Source organism: Cynoglossus semilaevis, chromosome 12, assembly GCF_000523025.1.
Source record: "Cynoglossus semilaevis isolate Cse_v1.0 chromosome 12, Cse_v1.0, whole genome shotgun sequence".
Lineage (NCBI taxonomy): Eukaryota > Metazoa > Chordata > Actinopteri > Pleuronectiformes > Cynoglossidae > Cynoglossus > Cynoglossus semilaevis.
Window position 1 is genome coordinate 7624386 of NC_024318.1, and position 22012 is coordinate 7646397.

Below are 22012 nucleotides of genomic sequence, written 5' to 3' on the forward strand. Positions count from 1 at the left end.
CTCACTAACCAGCTGTGTACTATTCAGCTCTGGGCCTCACAGGCCACGTGTCACCACAATACAAAAGCGTGCCCCTTCCTGGTACAATGGTAGGGATGGTTGGGGTCAAAGGTCAGCCCTCCCTGGGTCTGGCAGCTCTCGGTGTCATTGCTTCAGTCGTTATGCAGAAAAGAGTCCTGATTTTGTGCTGTTTATTATGCACTGAGCGACTCTGCCTGGGGGCTCCAGCATTCCGCTGGCCTTTATTGGAGCCCCAGCGAGCCATCAGATGAGCCATTGAGAGCAGCCAGACACCATCTGCAGTGATAATTCACCAGTGGCAGCAGGGCAGGGACAGCTTGAAAACCTTAGTGTGGCTACAGTTAAACTGCAGGGCAAGCAGGCCAACAACTTCCTCTGAACTGCCCAAGAGTAATCTGGGAGGACAAAAGTAAGGAAACAGCAAAAAGAGGTTTGCTTCAAGTAACAACAGTGTTTCATGGCAACCAAACAAACTGACGTGCAGCGATGGCGTCACTGGTTCGGTTGTCATTCCCTGGTGATTATTCATGTTGTTGTACGTCAGATCTTTTTAAAAGTCACTCTCTCTCTCCCGCGCTCATGCATAAGCTATTTCTGTCCTCTGTCCTTACACCTCGTGCACACCCTGGAATGTTTACCAATGTGTGCACAATCTGATCATACTGGTAGCGGATAGAGTGGGAGTTTTATGGCATGTTTCTCCTTTGCTCCTACAGTTTCCTGATACCTGTCTCCATATTTTATTGCACATGCGTTGTAATTTGGTATGCAACATTTGTGCTAAAGGTCTTACTGTTGCACAAAATGTTTCTGACTGTGCCTCCTCGTGCCTGCATGCTGAAAAGATCACTGGGTGTGCTCCTTCTGCAGAACAAGCCCCTTCACAGTTTCCCCTACAAAGGCCACATTCTCACATGCACTATGTTCATGCAGTCATATGAACTTGATTTGTAAAAAATGTTGCTTCACCGTAAACAGAAATCAGAAAAAAGTCTAAAACGTAATTTCATTAAAACAAAAATAGAAAGGTTAGGTTTACTTGTATTTAAAATTTGGACAGAAAAGCAAGTGCTTTTGACAGAAATCTTCAGATTAACAAAAATACAATTATCAATACATTATTAATAAACTCTAAAAAATAACAAAAAAGATATCATTTGACCACTATGATTAAAAGGCTAAAAGATTTTATTTTCTACAATTTCTGTCATACTCAAAATGTTGGTGTTTGAATACATCTGGAGTGGAGCTGCCCGTGCATTTGCAGCAGGTGTCTGTCTGGCTTGAGCAAAGCTCCACAGCTGCTGTGCTTTGTGTATGTGGAGACAGATTGTCATTTGAAGCAGAATTTATTAGATGTGTGGATGCTCTCGCTCTGCATGGTTCTTCAAAGAAGAATGCTTAAGCAAGTGACTTTTAGCATAAGACCCCCACTTCCCCCTCCCTAGAACAACACTTGTGAAAGTGATCAGGCCCTAACGGCGCGTGTTGGAAAAAGCCTTTCAGTCATATGATCGATGGGGGTGACACATGGGGACCAGCATATGGAACACCCTTTGTCCTGACCCTCCTCTGCTCTCCCTTTTTGTTTTGGTTGGTGGGGTCAAGGCTTCCAACCTCTGTCCCTAATCCTATTAAAAACTCCTCAGAAAGACACTAAGATACAAGGCATTGACATTGTAATCCAGAAAAGCCTGGTGCTGCTGGATTCTCTCCTATTGTCTTTGGTCTCCCTAGTATTTTTGTTCTCGTTTATTTGCTGACATGACTTTGGGTCTGTATTTTCAGTTATGATTTCATGCAGTGGCAAGATGGTAACTTTTTCGAGTCAGCATTACTTAAGCTAACAGTCACTTACTCTCAGTGGTCTATGAAAACCTGACTTGTGCAGTTTAGTTGATGACTTAGCATAGACAGTTAATGAGGGTTACTATTTCTCTCTCTCTGGCTGAGCCATTGTGTTTACCTAGAGCCCACAGGTTATTATGTTGCGTCTGAGTAGCTGTGGTCATGCACACAGGATTACTGCTGCACATATGGGCAGCAGCCAGTCTCCAAAGGACAGGTTATTCATCAGATTGTTGTAGCAGACTTTGGTCAAGTTGGCAACAGGTTTGCTTTGGCATTACCAGAGCTTCAGCATCAGTTTAAGTATTTTCTGTAATGAAACTGAATTTTTTTTTTTTCATCTTTAGAGCAAAGTGCATGTGCAATTAAGTGCTGAACAGGCTCACATGTTAATGGTTTCTTCTTTTTCTGTCTCCTTTGGAATTTGTCAGGCAGTCCAAGCCATTGGAGGATGCATCCCAGCAGAACACCAAGGTGGAGGAATCCTGGGATTCACCCAGTGAGGAAGAGGAAGCTCTGTATGGCACATCACCCCCATTTACCCCTCGTCAAATGAAACGCATGTCTGCCAAACATCAGAGAAACAGCCAAGTGAAAAGCACCGGGCGCTCTCCCAACAAAGGCAAGTCAGAGCTACACTGAGAATTGCACAATTTCCAGAGAAGTTTGTCCATTATAAACATGTAAACAAAACTATGATTTGATAATGAACGTGAAGGTTTTTACTTTTAACCTAAAACTATTTTCTTTCTTCATTTCAGCAGAACATGGCATAGTTCTGAGAGAGACTGCCAAGCCAGTGGAACCCTCAGAGGAGCACAGCTATAAGCAGGGCAAGAAGCACAGGGCAACACAGCGCTCCACAGACAGAGACCACAAAAAGACCTTTGAAGATTCATTCATGCTGGATCCACTGTCAAAGACAAGCCCCTTCGGTGCCCTCAACATGGATCCTAGAAAGCATTACTTGAGCCTGGGCTGCAGCAGTGGCAAACTGCCTGTGACTATGCCTCATATTGCCCGGACTCATCGTCAGACCTCCAGGACTGACTGTCCTGCCGATCGCCTGAAATTTTTTGAGACTCTGCGTCTGTTGCTGAAGCTTACGTCAATGTCCTCCAAGAGGAAGGAGAAGGAGCAAAGGGGTCTGGAGAACATGGCCTTTATGGGCCACCACAATGAGGTCATTTGGTTGGAGCTGCAGGCCTGGCATGCACGACGGTCAACCGGTGATCAAGACCTTTTTCTTTTCACTGCACGCCAGGCCATCCCGGACATCATTAATGAGGTGTTGCACTTTAAGGTCAATTATGACAGCCTGACAGGAGCCCAGAGTTCAGGGTCTGAAACGGTACCAGACGATTGTGGAATCGTACCTGATCAGGTAGTGGTGTCTGGTGCAAAGACTAATCACTGTGGAGTAGATCCTTGGGGCTTCAGCGCCTGCCCCTCTACTGCGATGAATGCAGCAGAACCTCTGGGCTCCGGCACTGATTGCAAGGAACACCTTCAACGCCAGAGGTTAGCTTTCGAGCAGGTTAAGCGAGTGATGGAATTGCTGGAGTCTGTAGAAGCTTTGTACCCCTCACTGCAAGCCCTACAAAGAGAATTTGAAAAATATGCAGCCAGGGACTTCCAGGGCAGGGTGCAGGCACTCTGTCTGTGGCTTAATATCACCCAGGACCTCAACCAGAAGCTGCGCGTCATGGCCACTGTGCTAGGCATCCATGATCTGTCTCGGATTAGGTGGCCTGTCTTTGAAATCCCCTCACCACGCTGCTCACGCGGCAATGAAGAAGAGGAAAATGAGAATGACAACGAGGAGGAAAATGACTCCACGGCCACGTTCACGGCTGAAAGTGAAGGGGAGGAAAGGGATGTGGAAGAGGATGGGGAATTGGAACATGTAGCAGACGGAGAGTTATCTCCCTCCCTGACTCCGAAATTTGCCCGATTACTGTCTGAAGACGAGTTTCTTCCGACTGCTGTTGTAGAAGGAGCTGAATCAACCGTAGGAGGGGAGGTCTTCTGCCCCACAGCCATTTACAGGCCATTTGTGGATAAAGCTCTGAAACAAATGGGACTGCGTAAACTGATTCTCAGACTGCACAAATTAATGGACCGCTCTCTGCAGCGCTCCAGAGCGGCGCTTCTTCGCCACACACCTACACTGGAGGTGAGAGGGAAATATATAGAACTCCACCAGACGACAAAACCGTCACAATAATAATAATAAAAAAAGGTTTAACTCTCTGTTTGCCCCAAACCATTTTTTTTACAAACAGATACAAGTACGTGTATTTTCTTTTTGTACACATCTTTTACTGATGCTTCTTATCATTGATTTTCATTCAGAAAATAAATTGTAAGCATTTGTTTTATAGGTGGCACAGCTCTGTGGTTAATAGGGTGAGGTGTCGAGTGTGTGTGTTAGCTCAACCCAAACTGCAGTGAAGACACCAAACAGGAAAATCATTTTCTTAACATCAACAACAGGCATTGAGAGTTAAAGAGATGAAAATAGTATTCAAAAAGCATTTGAATAAAGTATCATGCCTGATATTAAGATATATCCCTGGTTAGAACAGTTTGTTACAATTAGTTTACTGTTTTATCCCACACAGTACAAACAGTGTGAGTGTAATGTTGCATTTCTGAGTATCCTCCCGTTTGAAAATGTTCCCTTTGACAACATGGAACTCCACAAGTTTGTGCAAAACAAAACACAGATATTTTTATTTGTCAATTTGACAGTTAAAACCTGTCTGTATACACTTTTTATAGTACAACCACAAGTATTCCTAACACTCGGGTGTTAATCTCATTTGTGTTTCCTTAGATACTTTTGTTTAGTATGTGGCCACATCAACAGTCTTTTCCTCAGCACAGTCTCTGCAACTATAATAGTATTTCTTCTAATACATTTTTTACATTTTTTCCTTCATGAGCTGCAAACTTTGTACATACTAAAATAATTAAGAAGAACATGCTGACTGTTGTCTTCCATTGTACCCTTTTTATTTGGAGTTAAAGCCCTTGACACAACATTGTTAGTGTTTACCAAACACACACTGACTGCAAACCTTAAGGAGATTCTCCTGCTCAGCAACCTACTAGCATAAGACCAAATACCATCTACCTAACGTCACAGATCTTTATTTAGACTATTGTATGAACTTGCTATTTTATCAACCTGGTGATTATCTAACTGATAGATAACTGTTTATTTTAGCCCTGTTTAATTTTTTTTTTTCTCAAACTCAGAACCAAGAACGCAACATATGTTTTTGCTAGAAATCAACAACCACAAAAAGAGGTCACTGAGCTGGTTATTAACCTAATGAAAACATTCATAGTTCACACAAGGTTCATAGTTGTAGTTAATTGGCTAAAACAATAACTGTCAATCAAACATAAGTCATGAAAAGGTCACCTTTTAAGAAAACACTTTAGCACTGTGTGGATGACAGACACATTGAAAACTCCCTGAGCTGACTCATCTTATTCTCTCTTCCACCTGCAGTTTGCAGATTTCCCAGATCCCATGCTGTACAGTGATTACCTGCCAGAGCTGTCGCGTCACCTGTCCTGCAGCGGTCCTGCTCATACAAAGATGGGGGTGGACCAGGTCTCCTGGGAGCATTTGCTGGACATGGACCTCCCGTCTTTCCGACCTGCGTTCCTCGTGCTGTGCAGGGTTCTCCTCAATGTTATTCATGAATGTCTTAAGCTGCGACTAGAACAGAGACCTGCCGGAGAGCCGTCATTGCTCAGCATCAAACAGGCAAGCAGCAGGAGACTGGAGACTGATGATGACTCACTAGTTACAGCATCTGTTGACATCATTATCACTGTGTGCTGCATTATTACTATCTTTTGTGTTTAGACTAATTGATTAATTCTTGTGCTATTTTTGCGGTGTAGTTGGTGCGCGAGTGTAAGGAGGTTCTCAAAGGCGGTCTCCTGATGAAGCAGTATTATCAGTTCATGTTACGTGGCGTTGTCACTGATGCCCAGGGCCTGCAGACCAACGCTAACATTGATGAGTTTGAAGAGGACCTACACAAGATGCTGGTGGTAAGATTACTGCACTCATCACCATCAGCTCAATCATTCCTAATGGATCAATACTTAGAAATGTACGAATGATTAAAATGTATTAAATGGAAACTCCTGTTCTTCAAAAGGTTTACTTCGACTACATGCACAGTTGGATCCAGATGCTGCAGCAGCTGCCTCAGGCCTCTCACAGCCTAAAGAATTTGTTAGAGGAGGAGTGGAACTTCACAAAGGTCATCACTCCTTACATCCGTGGAGGGGAAGCCCAGTCTGGGAAGCTTTTCTGGTGAGTCCCTCTAACCCAGTGCTCTCAAGCATTTTCTGCCCCCTTTGAAGATGAGACTATCATCTTCCACATCAGGAACTTTACTTTAAACTGAAATTATTCCTCTCCAGTCAATCGCTTTGCACCCACTGAGGGGTCCCTGCCCCCCATTTTCAGAATCAATGCTCCAATCTGTGGCGTGTTATAAAAAAGTAACTCCTTCACTGACCCGATTCTGTTAGACTAAGGTTTGTTCTTCTCTTGATAGTGACATTGCAGGGATGCTTCTCAAATCCACTGGGGAGTTCCTGGATGCTGGCCTGCAAAAAAGTGGTAATGAATTCTTGGAAAGTGCAGATGACAGCTCAGCCTCAGATGAGATTAGGTAAGGAGCCAAACATGAAACATTATAAGACAGTTATTATTGTTTTTGCTCAGCAGTAGAGAGACAATTTAAAAAACTTTTTTTAATCATTTAGACGCTCGGTGATCGAGACGAGTCGGTCTCTGAAAGAGTTGTTCCATGAGGCCCGGGAACGGGCGTCCAAGGCTCTGGGATTTGCCAAAATGCTGCGCAAGGTGATGAAATACATTACGAAATAATTTATGAAAATGAATACATTATGATACTAAATCTTAATATTGACTGACACATTTTATGTGGTTTTTCCTCTCTGTAGGACTTGGAAGTGGCTGCTGTTTTCAATATCACTAATGGCATACCTTGTCTCCTCGAGACACTAAAGAAGAAAAACTACATCAAGGTATGTTTGCTATTTCTGTTAATATTATAATGTTGTTATTATTTTCCATTTATGTACTTTTTTTTTTTTTTGCTTGTGCTCAGGTTCAGATCCCAGGCTTGGATGAGCTACAGATCTTCGTCCCCTCTGGTCTGCTGGATCAGCGCCCCCTCATCCTGCAGCTTCTGAACGCTGCAGTAGGCAAAGACTGCTCCAAGGAGCCAGAGGAAATTGCTGACGACGAGTCGTATCTGCTCATGAGCAAACTCAAAGCTGATTCCACCACTGATTCAGATTGGGCCCAATGGGACGGAGAGCTGCTGAAGCTGGTTCCACAAATGGAAACTGTTGACACTTTAAGAGCCATGAAGGTGTGTTTAAGTGTACAAGTGTGTGTGCATTTTTGATTGGTTGTATGCATGTATAATCTGCTAACCCGCCCTCAGGTGGAGAACATGCTGTTGATAGTAATGCAGTCAGCTCACCTGGTGACCCAGAGAAAGGTATTTCAGCAGTCCTTGGAGGACGTGCTCACTCTTAGCCGAGAGCAAACATCAAGTCAGCCTCTCATCGCCAGCGCGCTGGAGGAACTTAAGGTATTGTCATAGGCACCAATCGGGTTCATGGAAAACACTACAGTTTGTCCTTATACAATCCATGTGGTTCGTCTCCCACAGGATGAGGCCTTACAGCTATGCATCAAAATCAGCACTGCCATTGATCAAGTGGAGTACATGTTCACTACAGAGTTTGAGCCAGAAGTGGAGGAGTCGGAGTCAGCCACTCTGAATCAGTACTATAGAGAGGCAATGATCCAGGGCTACAACTTTGCCTTCGAGGTGAGAGACAGTAGAGCGTGAGAGGCAAGAACCTGGAACATGCGGAATGTTCTAACAGAAGTCATGGTCTGACTGCAAACGTTTCTCCAGGGCTTTGGTTTAGTCAGAGCAGCTGTAACTTTGCAGTAATTTAATACAAACGTATTGTTGGCATGTTTGTTCTTGACAGTATCACAAGGAGGTTGTTCGGCTGATGTCAGGAGAGTTCAGGCAGAGGATTGGGGAGCGTTATATAGCTTTCGCTCGCAAATGGATGACCTACGTCTTGACCAAATGTGAGAGCGGCCGAGGCACCAAGCCCAGGTGACGCTTTACCTTCTACCTGTAGTCAGATGCTATGTTTGGTTTGGCAGCTTTTAGTGATGTTGCACATGGACTTTAACAGTTCTTCTACAGCAGGAGAGAGAGAGTAGAAAGGGTTTCTCAACAATTTTTTTCAACTTTTTTACAAACCCAGAATTATTGAGAAAAACATTTAAGGCAACCCCCCCCTTCCCCCCCAAAAAAACAGTTTTTTGTTTGTGATGTTGCACCTACAGGTGGGCGACTCAGGGTTTTGATTTTCTTCAGGCCATTGAACCTGCCTTTATTTCAGCATTACCTGAAGATGACTTCCTGGTAAATGGCCTTTTTTACAGCATGATTCAACACATTTTCTTAGTAATACTCAGATGACACACAGTTATTGTGCAATAAATTCACATGATTTCTCATACAGAATCTACAAGCTCTGATGAATGAATGTATTGGACATGTGATTGGAAAACCCCACAGTCCCGTCACTGGCCTGTATATTGGTAAGATGTGTGTTGTGATTGTGATTTGATTTTAGATTAACTTTGGTGTTTATGTTTTGTTTATAACTCGGTTGTCTAGGTAATAGACAGTCACATGACTAAAACCACAGCAGTGCTATTAAAGTCCACTTTCATCAGAAAAGTGAATAAAATGAAAAGAAAATGGTGTTTTACTGATATTGTGCATGTTTGCTCAGCAAACATTATCATGAAGCTAGTGGTGCCTTGTTATTCTGTCAGATTATATTCTGTTATTTTTTTCTTAGTCCCCAGAAATAGTCCTCGTCCTGTCAAAGTCCCCCGCTGCCATAGTGACCCACCAAACCCCAATCTGTTCATCCCTAATGCTGAAGGATTCAGGTAAGTAACAAACAAATGTTTTACTTCCCTGCTCCCACTGTGTCTTTCTGTAATAGTCTGTGTTGCATGGCCTTGTTCATTGTTTTGCTTCCTACTCCGTTTGCTCTGTTGTCTGTTAAACTGGCGTGGGTGTGTGTGTGTTAGTTTATGTGTGAGAGTGCATACGTGCGTGAGCACGCACGTGTACCTTCTGCAGTCATTCATACACAAACATATACACAGACATATCCCACGTCAGCCACCTCTGCCTCCCAGGTCAGAGCTCCTCAGTTTGTTTTTTCACCACAGCTCTCGAAGTCTGCCCTGCGATCTGCGGAACCAGCTGTTCCCCAACGGCCCCCGGCCCGTCCCTCAGGGCCCAGGGGAACACAGCCACACCAAGGCACCAGGCAGTGCCCCGAGTGATGCCAGGTAGTCTTGCCCCCCCCCCCTTCTTCTAGCCACCTGAGTAAAAACTGTTGTCAAAACACAGACTCGAAATGCAAAAAAAACACATGGATAAATCCACTATGAGACACTCTTTGGCATCTTTATTGAATGTTGAGGCATTGTGACTGTACTTAAATTATTATGCAATTCTTTAAATAATGACTAGAACTGTGGTTATGCTGCATGGTGTTATTTAAAAAAAATCAGCAGATACAAAAGAAATACATGCTAAAATGGACTGGAAAACCAGTGTTCCTTCAATGTAGTGTATGGAAAAGCCCCACGTGTTATCAGATTACAGACACAGTCTCACGCAACTCCTGCTGCAGGTCAAGTGATGTTGTTCTGCATGTTGTTAATGAGTGGAACACACACACACACACACATTACCTCATTCAAGTAGTGGCCTATGATACTGTTACTTTTCACTGCTGTTAACATTAGTCTCGCTTTATGCCGACAACTTATCACTACATAGATTTTCTGGTGCATTTGTTTGAGCTGATTAAATCTGAACATGCACTTAACCCTGTCACTGTCTCTAATGCATGTTGGTGAGATTTAAAAGGCCTAACTGCACAAAAGCTGAATGTCTGTTTGTATTGAAATATCACATGATGATGTGCTGTCAGCTCTGGTTGAGAAAAATATGAGTGATGCCTTTTGTAACAGTTTACAGGCACAAGTGATTATACACAAAACCTGTAAAGACTTTTCTTCTTCTCCAGTGTGTCTTTGATCAAGGATCTCTAAGCTTTTGCATGGCTGATCTGATTTATCCTAACCTGCAACCTGATAGTTCTGTGTTTTAGAAATACAGTTTTCTGTTTCTGATTGAACCGCAATGTTGTATCAGTTTCCTCCATGTCTCTGCAGGGGTTCCAATTACCATGAAAATGACCGTCTGTCGACGGTGGCAGCAGAGCTGCAATTCAAATCCCTCAGCCGCCACTCCAGCCCCACAGAGGACAGAGAAGGTGGGGGCACCAAGTGTTTTGATTATTGTATCCAATGATTGTTCTGGGATAATAGCACTGTTGTTTTTACTCAAAGTTTAAAACTCTAAATAAACTATAAAAAAAGTTCCATTACTCTACTTGAGTTCACATCGTCTTAAGTTGTTTTTACATTCTACAGTAGAGGGTGCTAGAAGCAGAAATCTCTTTGATTCTGGTTTTGTAAGAAACATAGGTACTACCTTAAAATCCTTCTAGACATAAAATGACATAATTCTGCTTTTTAAACATTCCTTGTGCTATTTAGATTTTGTTGTAATTATCATAAAAAAAAAAAAGCTTAGCATGCCTATAAAAAAAAAAGAAATTCACTGTCCTTAATTTTTTGCTTCAGAACCTTCATATCCCAAGGGTGATCCCAACAGTGCAGCACGACGCAGCTGGGAGCTCCGCAACTTCATCACCCAGTCTAAAGGTTAAGATTGTTGACATTATTGAAGGTTCATACAGTTATTTTAAGCCTTGGACTGATTTTTTTTAAAAAAAAAATGATGTATGTGATTTTAGACACAGCAGCACGTCAAAGCCCCATGGAAGCCGTCCGTCGCTCTATTCGCAAATTTGAGGACAAACGCTACGCCGTGATGAAGCAGCGCAACATTATCGGCCAAGTGTGTCACACTCCCAAGTCGTACGACAATGTCATGCACGTTGGGCTTAGAAAAGTGACCTTTAAATGGCAGAGGGGCAACAAGATTGGTACGACTAACTTCTGACTGCAACAACTGTAAATGTGATGCAACGTAGTGAAATGGGTATTTATTATGTTCCTGTGTGTAAACAGGGGAGGGCCAGTATGGTAAGGTGTACACTTGCATTAATGTTGACACTGGAGAACTGATGGCCATGAAAGAGGTATGTGTCGAAAAATAACTGGTGTTTTAAAATATTCTGAATGACATAGATTGATACATTTTTACTTTTTTTTTTTGAAACCAGATTCGATTCCAACCAAATGATCACAAAACAATCAAGGAGACGGCAGACGAGCTGAAAATATTCGAAGGCATTAAACACCCAAACCTCGTTCGATATTTTGGAGTTGAGCTCCATCGAGTGAGTAACACATGATTATCTCAGTTAAGACAATTTAGGTGTGGTTTTGGTCCATTTTGATGGAAAGAAAATCCTTTTTTTTTGTAGGAGGAAATGTACATTTTCATGGAGTACTGTGATGAGGGCACTCTAGAGGAGGTGTCCAGACTGGGCCTGCAGGAACACGTCATCAGACTGTACAGTAAACAGATCACAACAGCCATTAACGTCCTCCATGAACATGGCATTGTGCACCGGGACATCAAAGGTCAATATCACTGCTTCTCTTCTTTTCTTTCAGAACATTTTAACATTTTAAGTCAATGTCCTCATTTGGTTCTGTTTCCTACCAGGAGCGAACATCTTCCTGACATCGTCTGGTCTTATCAAGTTAGGAGACTTTGGCTGCTCAGTCAAGCTGAGGAACAACACTCAGACCATGCCTGGAGAGGTGAACAGCACACTGGGAACAGCAGGTAACAGCTTTTACCCCCATGTTGCACTGCCTGTCTACCTGCAGGGGTCACTGTTTTCACAGTTTGTAATTTTGAATGTCATGGTGTATTCCTTTTATTTGTTCATGTCATTTATTTTTACTTTGTTTTTGTTTTTTATCAGCCTATATGGCACCTGAAGTCATCACAAGAGCAAAGGGCGAAGGTCATGGCCGAGCAGCTGACATCTGGAGTTTAGGCTGCGTTCTCATTGAGATGGTGACAGGAAAGGTAATAAACTTAAACTTAAGTCGATGAAACCAAAATGAGATATTTGTAAGAGAAAGAAAATGAATGTAACTTTGGCAGAAAGGAAAAATGTGAGAATGAAAGAAATAAAATAATAATATATTATAAAATAACATCTGCTTTAGTTTAGTAAGTATTTTTCTTAGTATTTTTTATTTTGCTATCAAGTAATTATTAAAAGATATGATAAACTTTTTAAAAAAAGGTTCTCTCATCTGTTGTAAGTGAAAAGCTTTTTTCTTTCATATTTAAAACAAAAGCTTTTGAAAATAAATGAATTTGGAGATCCAGTTAAAAAATCTGACAGTTCAGTACAATCATCGCTCTCCTTTGAAATTGAACAACAAGAGCAGGGCCTTAAAATGAATGTTGTCCTTCAGATTGTGTGAGTCAAAAACAAGTGTTCAGTACAGACAAAAATTCTCTCATCCTTTCAATATTCAGAGACCTTGGCATGAGTACGAGCACAACTTCCAGATCATGTACAAAGTAGGCATGGGCCACAAACCTCCTATCCCAGAGAAGCTGAGCACAGAGGGGAAGGACTTCCTGGGACACTGTCTGGAGAGTGAACCCAAACGCAGATGGACGGCCAGCATGCTGCTAGACCACCCGTTTGTCAAGGTGAGACCATAACACATAAATGTTTACTGTGCCATAACAGTAATTACCAAACCAAGAGCTGGCACTATCATTTATAGAACACTAGACAATCAGTGGTTGTTGTGTTAGTTTAAGAGCTCAATCTGGTATGAACCACAGGGAGAAAAAAAACAGACCTTAGCTGCTAGCTAAACTAGCATGAACAGCACTTGCTCACAGTGTACTGACAGAGTAAACCTTGGTGTGTCATTGTATTACTCTTGTAAAACACACAAAATGGTTGAAATATTTATAGAATTTGTTAGCATAGTTACTCAGTATTTAGCATTAACCACTAACTTGCTGCCTCTTTGGTTTTAACCTGAAAGTAGAATAAGAAGAAACATACTTGTTACACTACTAAGTGGAGTGAGTGAGATGTCATGACTTAAATGAACAGATTATATTTTTTTTCCAGGTTTGTACAGATGAAGAATGAGTGAGCAGCTCGGATGCTATCAGGTTCACACATTAAAACGCACTACTGTACATGCTGCTGGCAAAAATTCCTAACAAAACTGTGGACAAATGAGTTGTTGTTAAAAGGTTGACGGCACATGGAGCTAAACTGAGGAACTAATATACTGTATCATTTCAGCTGACGACTGGACCTGTGTAGTACCGGGTTGTTATGTCTTGTGTATTCACGGACATCAGGCGAAGAGGGGTACAGGGTGGGACTGTACATACTGTATGAATAGTATTTGGCTTAAATGCTTTGTACAAACAATATTGTAAAGTTAAAGTAACTATTACCACACTTGTTTTCACTAGTTCAGCGACCTCTTTAAAAAGGCATTGAGGAAATACCTTTAAAAAAATGGCGTAAGGGGGTTCAGTTCTATGGCACTTTTAAACTGTTTACCCATCGGGGCAGTTCAGCAGAGAAGGGTAATTTATGTCAGTGGCCACGCAGGGCAGGAGGATAAGTGGGTAAATCCCTCTGAATCAAACAGACACTGGTTTATCTTAATGAAGTTAGCATCGTTCAGATACTGGGAAGGATTTTTGTCTTGTGTGTGTCTTTTGTTTTCTCCGCCCTTCGCTGAGGAGTAAAAAAAAAAAAAAAACGTCAAGTTGAGGTATATTGAAAGTCCGTTCACTGTTCAAGACCTGACCATGACTGCAGCGGAAACGCCCGAAAGAAGCGCAGCCTGCTGCCGCCGCCATTGCTGCTGCTGCTGATTTAACACAAACCTCCTACACAACCAGACACAAGGACTCGCACCACAACTTCTGCTCTATGCTGCTCTTATAGTGTTTGCTATGTACAAACAATATTAATAAACCAATTTGTTTTTTATAGAAGTGATGTTTTTATTCAAAAGCAATAATGTTTCTGTCCTTTCTCTAAAATGGTCCATTTTCAATCAAATGCTATAGACTTGGTGTAGTCCTGTTGACTAAGGGAGCATAACGAAACACACACACACACCCCATCTTATTTCACACACCTGCCTCAACACTAACAAGCACTTTAGCACTCAGGTGTGGTAAAATGTCTCATTGGTGAAGTCCCAGTTGACACAAGGTGTGGTTGGGATGGTCTTAAGTTTGAAGGTTCAAAAAGCAGTGAATATTTGATACTATTTAAGATTCCTTATGAGAATTGACTTTAGATAAATATTTGTTACTTGGAGATAACAATTAAATCAAAGGCTGAGATTTGGTTCTAAGTTGTAAAAATAAATTTTAAAAATGTCTTGTTTTCAGTTTGCGTGCAACTACCAGAGATTACGGTTGTGGGTGAGTGAACTTCTTTCATTATGTGTTTAAGTCATCTGATCAGTGGGAGTAAAGTTGCCAAATCTATGTATTTTTAAGGACTGTAGTAGACAATGAAGTGATGTCAGCAAATTTAGTTGCTACAGAGGCTAATGCAAAAAGCCCAGCACTAATCGGTCAGTTGTTCACATGGGAGGATATGACATCCTGGTGTAGCTCCTGCAATAATCGGTGGGAGCATCCGTTATGTTAAATATGATAACATACAATAAACAAATCTGAATTTAATTACTTTTGCAATTATGTTATAAACAATTACAGGACCTGTTCAGCAGATTATAATCTGGGGACTTTTAACTGTCAAGTTAAAGACACACAGTGAAGACCAACTCCTGATCATATTAAAATAAAACAGGAAAAAAATATATTAGAGAATAGCAATTTATTGAGACCAACACACCAGAATCAAACATTACTTTGGTATAAAACACAGATGCACATCATCAAGTTTTAACAAAACTGCACATTTACATTAGATGTCATCTGGAACAGGTAACAATCAAAAAAAGTTTTAGTCTCTTACAGCTTACATATTTATGATTGTTTTAATGAGTGAGCCGCCCTTACTGTTTGTATTCAGGATAGAAAAATGGCATCACGGTGATCAGTGGTCATTTTCTGAATGGCTTAAGCGAAACCAAACTAAATATATCAAATATTTACACGTGTCAAATGTAAATATATGACGGAAGTTATAAGGGGGTAATTATTATCATACAATTATTGCCTTAAAATAAAGCACACATTTTTATCCTGTGTTAGTAGCGACAGTCAGACTTCATCGAACTCTTTTTATTATAAACGGTATCCAGAATTTATGCCTTGCGTCAGGTTAGCATGCAACCGCCAGAGGTCAGTGTAGGAAGTGGAGGTGTCAAGTTGGAGTGTTTGGACTGCTGAAATGTGAAATGCACCATCATCAGACACTACTGTTTACAGTCAACACGTGCGTCATTGTGCAAGAGCTGTCAACAGCTCCTTATAATGTTACTGTAATGTTGTGTTTATCCAATCAGATCCAGTACGAAACAGTGTTGACCTTTTTGGGTCATTTTAGAAGAAATAATGAAGTGTCAGGTGTTTTTCATTGTTGTTTTTTCAAATCTAGTACCTAATGAAGCAGCTGCTGTGACTTTACTCTCTGCTCGGCACAAAAACACTGACACACACTAGCGCAATTAAATTAACCAATATAAATGTACCAAAAATATACCTGTTTTATACTATCATCCCACCATTTCACACATTTTGACATCCAAAAAATGTCATCTTCAAATTTATTGCAAGTCCCTGCGACTGATATAAAACAGATTTTAGTGATGTAGCGTTTCCATTTTGTTCTTAACAAGGTCATCTGTCAAGCTTGACTGACAAGGTCCTGCCAGTCCAAGGCCTGTGGATGAGCAGCGTTGCACAGAAGCAGCTCAAAATCAAGTCAGGAATATTTAATTGTTGTTCAGGGAAGCTGGCTTATTTCCATAATTGGAGCTTCTGTTGATTTCTGTCTGGCCGATCATCCAACGAACTCCCAGTGATGCTGTGGAAGGAGAATGTCCAATTAGTAGATAACTTAAGCCGCCATCACATTTTTCATCTTGTGCACCCTCTAGTGGCAACTGGTGCGTCCCCTCAGGTGCATCACTACACTGACTTAAGGCAATAAAAAAAATCAGGTGGCAGGATGTTTTTTGTCTTTTATTTTTAACCTGCAAACAACTTAAAAATTTCCACAGTAAATTCTCTCACAGGATATGGGTTTTATGGCTGAATTTGCTACTGAGTCTTTAACCCAACAGTTTAGTCGGTCAACAACTAGATACATTCCCAAATTCAGTTCTGCATTACCCGAGTTTTAGCAAATATTTAACGTTGATGTTTATCTTTTGATACAACTCAATCTTGGAAGGTTGTTTATTGTGGAAAGTGCTAACATGGTCCTTCAACTTCTGTATTAAAGGTCTCTGTATAAACAGCTTAGATGGATCACTGCTGTCGAATGTGGTCCAGGAGCTAAAAACGTGCCTGGATGCTGTTGAGGACATGCTCCAAAGAAATTCAACATATTTTCCAAAAAAGCAGGACTTACATTTGAGACGTCAGATCTGCTGCGAAACATTTGAACAAAAAGGTTCAAACTGGTTCAACTGAGGGAGGGACTCAAATCCAATTCCACACTGAATCTACCCAGGACTAACCTGCGGAGCAGAGAGCCACTGATACTACAAGGGTGAGAACAGATCCTGAGCTGACGAGCTGACTGAGAAGCAACCCTAATGGGTAGAGGAGCAGGCAGGACCAGAAGAGCCAGTTGATCAGGGTCCAAGGTCGGCGTGCAGGGCTCACTATGGGGCCAGGGTATCGTCCAGTCTGTGCGTAATGTTCCTGAAAGCTGTCCTGCAGGGACAATCATTTTACATCCACAGTGTTAAAGATACAAGTGTTGAGATAAGGATGATCAACGTCCAGACAACGTCTTCTTATCAATTTACAACAAGAGTTAAATAGTAAATCATCCCACGTTTAACATATTCCACACTTGGCAACAAATTTAAAGGAGACATTTTAGACTTCTTTTCTGCCAAATTAATACAGTTCTCTTGGTAACATTTTATGGTTTGAAAAACACTTGGTTACACTAGGTCAGATAGAGATCAGTTTCATAAAGTGACTAGCTTAAAATAAGGGAACACACAAAACCACAGATAGAGGTTCAAAGTAGTTTTTGCTTCAACAACAATTCACTCCTACCTTCTCCTGGTAGAGTTTGTGGAGCCAAGCAGCACAGTCTGCCTCATCTTCTGGGATCTGCTCTAGAGGGATTCTCCTATGAGGAAGTCAGATCTCTCAGATAAAGATGGTTCAACGCCCAGTGCAGCGGGAAATAAACCAGAGCCAAGATGTGTACCAGTACCTCACATATAGATCTGCATGATATTTCTTTCCATTTAAAATCCCAAGCAGTGAAGGCGTTTCATTGTTTCTGAAGTTCAGTGTTGAATCATAAACGGCCGCAGCTACTCAGTTACATGCAAAACAAACAGCACAGGTTTAAAGTAAAAAAAAAAAAAAAAATGTTTTTATTGTTTTGCTAATCATGTTAGTAGTAGAAGCTTGAATATGAAAATACCATGTACTAACATAGTATTTGCATATGTAAGCCTCTCAGCATAGTTTTATACTCACCGGATCCTCTGAGGTTTTGGACAGTTACCCAGAATCCTTTAGTCCTGGGCAGCAGATGATACTTCAGCTTGGGTAGACCTTTACTCTCGGCCACCTGCATGCTGATCTGGTGCTTCTTTTCTGTGAAGCGAGTTCCTTCACAGAAAAGCAAGAACTAGGACCAGGAGTAAAGTGTTCCTTAGTAAAGTAACTAGTAAAACCACTAATGTGCTTAAAACAACAATTGTTTTGTGAAAACACACACAGGCTGCGACTCACCCAGAAGTTTTCAGGGTAGTCATGCAGGTTCTGAAGACTTTCAGCCACTGTTCTCCGGTCCTCCTCCCATCTTCTCTTACAGAAAACAATCTCCAGAAAGTACCAACTCCAACCGATTACCGGAACATAAGCCAGCTCCTTCTTGGCCAAGACTTTGGAACTCTGGAAAGTTTCAAATTCAAAGTTACACAATTCTAAATTTGACAAAGCAATGTTTCAAATGTTTCTTTCTTTTACCCCTAGAACTCCAAATCTTTCACAGAACGTCCAGCCACAAAGGAAGTCAATCTCAAAACTATGATTGAGAACCACAACAGCATTCTCCTTTCCATAGAGTTCGTAACTCTTTGGATCGGTATAGAGCGTGCATTCTGTCCCCGACCACCACTCGAGGGCAGCTACCAACTCTATATATCACAGACACATTGAAGAAAAACAGATTAGTAATCTTTAACTACACACTTGTTTATGACCTACGCAGTAAAGAATAAGAGCAGCACTTACGGCTGTTGATGCAATAGGCCAGTCTGATGTTGATCCTGCGAGCCAGCTGCTTACTGACCAGCCACAGAGGTAGAGTACAGACCTGCAGTAGGTTGATAATGAGGCCACTGACCAAGAACACATAGCCGGCGAAGAGATGGCACAAGAACTGGGATTTAATCATCTGCAGGAGGCCCATGGTTCTGGAAAGAAAGCACAACTAACAGCATAAAAAACACACAAGCACCGGCAGTCGGCAGCTGTCCAGAAGTTACATTACTTTTTTTTTTTTTAACTATTTGTATTGTACTTTGTTATACTTTTGTTCGGGTCTTCTGGGAGATGATTGACATGCCACAAAAAAAATACTATGCTATTACTACTGCTACTAAAGATTTATGTGTAATAAAAGTAAACATTTTGTAGGTAAATTTTATTAATTTTATATATAAAAAAAATTTAATTTCCCTCTGCGGTGACTTTATAACCTGTTTACAGCCCAGTTTGGGCAATATCTTGTGAACCATAATAGACCTCGACCTATACATTGTATATAAGGTATAGGCTGTATATTTGTGCTGGAATCAAAGATTTATATTTTACTGCCCTGCTAACGAATATAATTTAAACACTATATACCATTTAAACACGAACACAAAGTCGTAAGAAAACACCAAAAGGCGTATTTTAAGTTATGAATTGGAAAGAAAACAGTGTTACAACGCTGAGAGTCATGTCTGACACATGTGACACTTTGTACCTTAGTAAGTCTTTATATTCTCCGCCGAAATGTCCCGTTGTCACACTTTCACAGCTTGGTCAACGAGATTATCAATCACATTCACTTCATGTTTAAGCTACTTAGATTTTTAACTCCTCTCATTCATGTCATGCTCATATGAAGTGAAGCCAATCTACAGGTTGACAGCCAAACTTCCCTGAGCATTCAGCCAGCCACACCTATCAGAGAGCCCCGCCTAATCCTGGGGATGATGGTGACATCCGCGGACTGTGCTTCCTTCTAGAATCAAGCGAAGGCAGCTCCAAAGATCGTTTATGCATAGAAAGATGAGTTAATGTTTAGAAAGCAGCAGGGGGGTGTGCTACCATTACCTTTGAATACGACAAAAACTTGTATGAAATAGATACACAGCACCAGAAAAGTTTGGAATCCCTGATATATGTAGTTTATCCGTGATTCTGCTTTATCCCTATTCTTGAAAATGTTTTTTTTTTTGTATATAGCTAGATTGTTACGTGTACTTTTCACGAAACCTTACTTCAAATACCCATTTTATTGAATTACATTACATTACATTACAATTATGTCTAGTTCTACCATGTGTCTTCCCTGCTTCTGTAACCATTGACTTTCCCCGGTGTGTGGTTAGTAATGTCTTGTCTATCTTATCTTGACTAATTTTGTTAGGTCGTCGTGTACCGAGGGTTCATCTTGATCTGTTGTTATCTTTGTTGTCGGGTGAGTGTCTACGCAAGCGCACCAGCTTTCCGTCATCATAGACACTTCATTGTGTTAGATGAGGTAATACATCCGTTTTCATTTTTTCCAAGTATAGGACGAACTTACTCTTAACTTGGCTCTAAGTTACAGCTATAATGATTCTACAGAAAAAAGTTACCCTGAGTTCGGTAAACAGGTCCCCCTAATGATTGATAGTGTGTCAGTCACTTGCTACACGTTGTATTATTGTGCAGGTCCTTATCGATCCAAGTCATTTATCGTAAAAAGTCCAGATTAAAAGGCCCTGGTGTTGGTTTTCACATGTGATCACGTGTGATGTCTAGCCGGTTATAACTTATTGTTATTATTAAAATATGTTCGTTAGCCTCTAAGTGGCAGATAAAACAGAATCGTAGTGGTAGGTATCCACACCTTGCAACACTCACATGGTATGAATGTAGAATTAATGCAGCAGGTGACATTGCTGAGGCACAAATCTGCCTTTCAGTGTTGTGAAGGAGAGTTTTCGACAAGAATGTGACAAGAAGTACAAAAAATAGCACTGACATCAATTCACAGATTTAGTGAGCTATTTCTCTTTTTTTCTTCCAAAGCTCCCAATCGACATTTGAGACAATTACCTAGTGTTACCACCAGAGGGAAGCATTGTTGCACTAATCAAGGTGCTGACGGAATACATGAGAAACAAACACAAGAAATACACTAGCCCTACGAGATGTGTTAATGACAACAGATTTGTTTATTTTTGTCTGATCACTTTGCTCTTCATTTCAACTGTAAAACAAAAGCGAAGGTTGATTTTGGATTGATTTGCATAAAGAGCATCAGAGATGTGGAACAACAGGTTGCATTAGAAAATCCAGAATAACAGGTGTGTATGAAGACATGTTGAAATACCTGCACTGGTTTGATCAATCCAAACTCTAAGCTTTCTTCCTGTCGTGTTATCACAGTGTTCTTTTGTCCATTGTGTGGTAGGATGCTTTGAAAAACAGGAAATTATTGAAAATGTTTTAAATTAAATGGTATGATTTTTGTTTTACATTAAATTTTATTTAAACACATTAAACACAACAATGTATACGGAGATCTTATGTATGGTTTGTTTATTTAAAAAAGATATGAAGATTTTAAGTATAATTCCACTTTAGATTAACTGAAAAAGATATGTTGGAATCATGTATATTTTGGAGTAACAACCAAATAAACTCTCATACTACTATAATGTTCCTTATCTGTACCTGTCAGTCCCTCTGTTGTAATTACTCTAAAAATAAATAATCATTAAAGTGAGGTAATAAGACTGACCATGGGAGTTTCTCCTTTACGTGTCATTTATTTCATAACCAAAGCACATTCATGAGGTCATAGGATTCCGGATTGTGCTGCACAGAAAATCCTGCACTAAAGTTACATCAATGTAAGAAATGTTGATTTCCTTTTAATGACATGCTGCAGTTGAAGTTGCCCTTGTAGGGCGTTTACTTGGCGAGAAAGACAACTAGATACCATATAAGAGCAGTGCTGTGACTGAGCACACAGCTGTTGACATTTGTGCATGACGCCTGGTGCTACTCTTTATTCATTGTCCATTGTTAAATCAAGCAAAGAGGCTGTAAGCAGTATTTGTAAAACTGTTCGTCTGCAGATTAAAGTTAAAGGGCAGATATGACAGAGTTAGGATGTGGACACTGGAATAACAGGAATTGAAGACTTAAACAGCAGGTAAAATCTTTAAAAGTAAACACAGATACTCTGTGTCACCTTTCAGTCCTGCTAGATTGAAAGGTTAATGGTAGTATCCAAGGCCAAGAGTGAATGGATGGAAAGACTGCTTTTTTCAGGGATTCATACCATAAGAAGCAGGCCTCTGATTTAAATAAATTACCAGATTATTATGATTTATAAACAGTCAACACTTTCATGCATCCTCCAGTCAACCCAGTCGTTGGATTTTTAAGTAATTTTAAGGCCTTTTATGAGCATCATACAGCATCATGACTGAACAGGGGTACTACACAGT

At 40.8% G+C, this 22012-nt stretch overlaps 2 protein-coding genes across 5 annotated transcripts in view; one reads left to right on the forward strand and one right to left on the reverse strand.

The window, feature by feature from the left end:
• The window catches only part of map3k4 (mitogen-activated protein kinase kinase kinase 4), a 17285-nt gene extending 3183 nt beyond the window's left edge, over positions 1-14102 (forward strand). For 2 of the 4 annotated variants that reach the window (XM_008321831.3, XM_008321832.3), the window contains exons 2-27: positions 2301-2491; positions 2631-4045; positions 5393-5653; positions 5794-5946; positions 6057-6214; positions 6462-6578; positions 6673-6772; positions 6874-6957; positions 7041-7307; positions 7383-7532; positions 7614-7775; positions 7945-8078; positions 8315-8393; positions 8494-8572; positions 8839-8932; positions 9221-9343; positions 10238-10338; positions 10712-10792; positions 10885-11076; positions 11162-11232; positions 11317-11433; positions 11521-11680; positions 11766-11888; positions 12031-12137; positions 12600-12779; positions 13216-14102. In XM_008321831.3, the coding sequence (XP_008320053.1) occupies positions 2301-2491; positions 2631-4045; positions 5393-5653; positions 5794-5946; positions 6057-6214; positions 6462-6578; positions 6673-6772; positions 6874-6957; positions 7041-7307; positions 7383-7532; positions 7614-7775; positions 7945-8078; positions 8315-8393; positions 8494-8572; positions 8839-8932; positions 9221-9343; positions 10238-10338; positions 10712-10792; positions 10885-11076; positions 11162-11232; positions 11317-11433; positions 11521-11680; positions 11766-11888; positions 12031-12137; positions 12600-12779; positions 13216-13236 (4720 nt within the window). In that variant the 3' untranslated portion in view covers positions 13237-14102. The remainder of the gene's footprint in view (positions 1-2300; positions 2492-2630; positions 4046-5392; positions 5654-5793; positions 5947-6056; positions 6215-6461; positions 6579-6672; positions 6773-6873; positions 6958-7040; positions 7308-7382; positions 7533-7613; positions 7776-7944; positions 8079-8314; positions 8394-8493; positions 8573-8838; positions 8933-9220; positions 9344-10237; positions 10339-10711; positions 10793-10884; positions 11077-11161; positions 11233-11316; positions 11434-11520; positions 11681-11765; positions 11889-12030; positions 12138-12599; positions 12780-13215) is intronic. The other 2 variants (XM_017037467.2, XM_008321833.3) reach the window with 2 other exon arrangements.
• A 472-nt stretch (positions 14103-14574) lies between these two features.
• Positions 14575-20178, reverse strand: agpat4 (1-acylglycerol-3-phosphate O-acyltransferase 4 (lysophosphatidic acid acyltransferase, delta)). The gene is made up of 9 exons (XM_008321834.3): positions 19267-20178; positions 18528-18709; positions 18261-18430; positions 18024-18185; positions 17766-17919; positions 17494-17596; positions 17331-17406; positions 16778-16976; positions 14575-16119 (listed from the first exon to the last, which is right to left on the reverse strand). The coding sequence occupies exons 2-9, from the start codon at positions 18703-18705 to the stop codon at positions 16028-16030; spliced, it is 1134 nt and encodes a 377-aa protein (XP_008320056.1). The 5' UTR covers positions 18706-18709; positions 19267-20178; the 3' UTR covers positions 14575-16027.
• Between the last annotated feature and the right edge of the window lie 1834 nt (positions 20179-22012).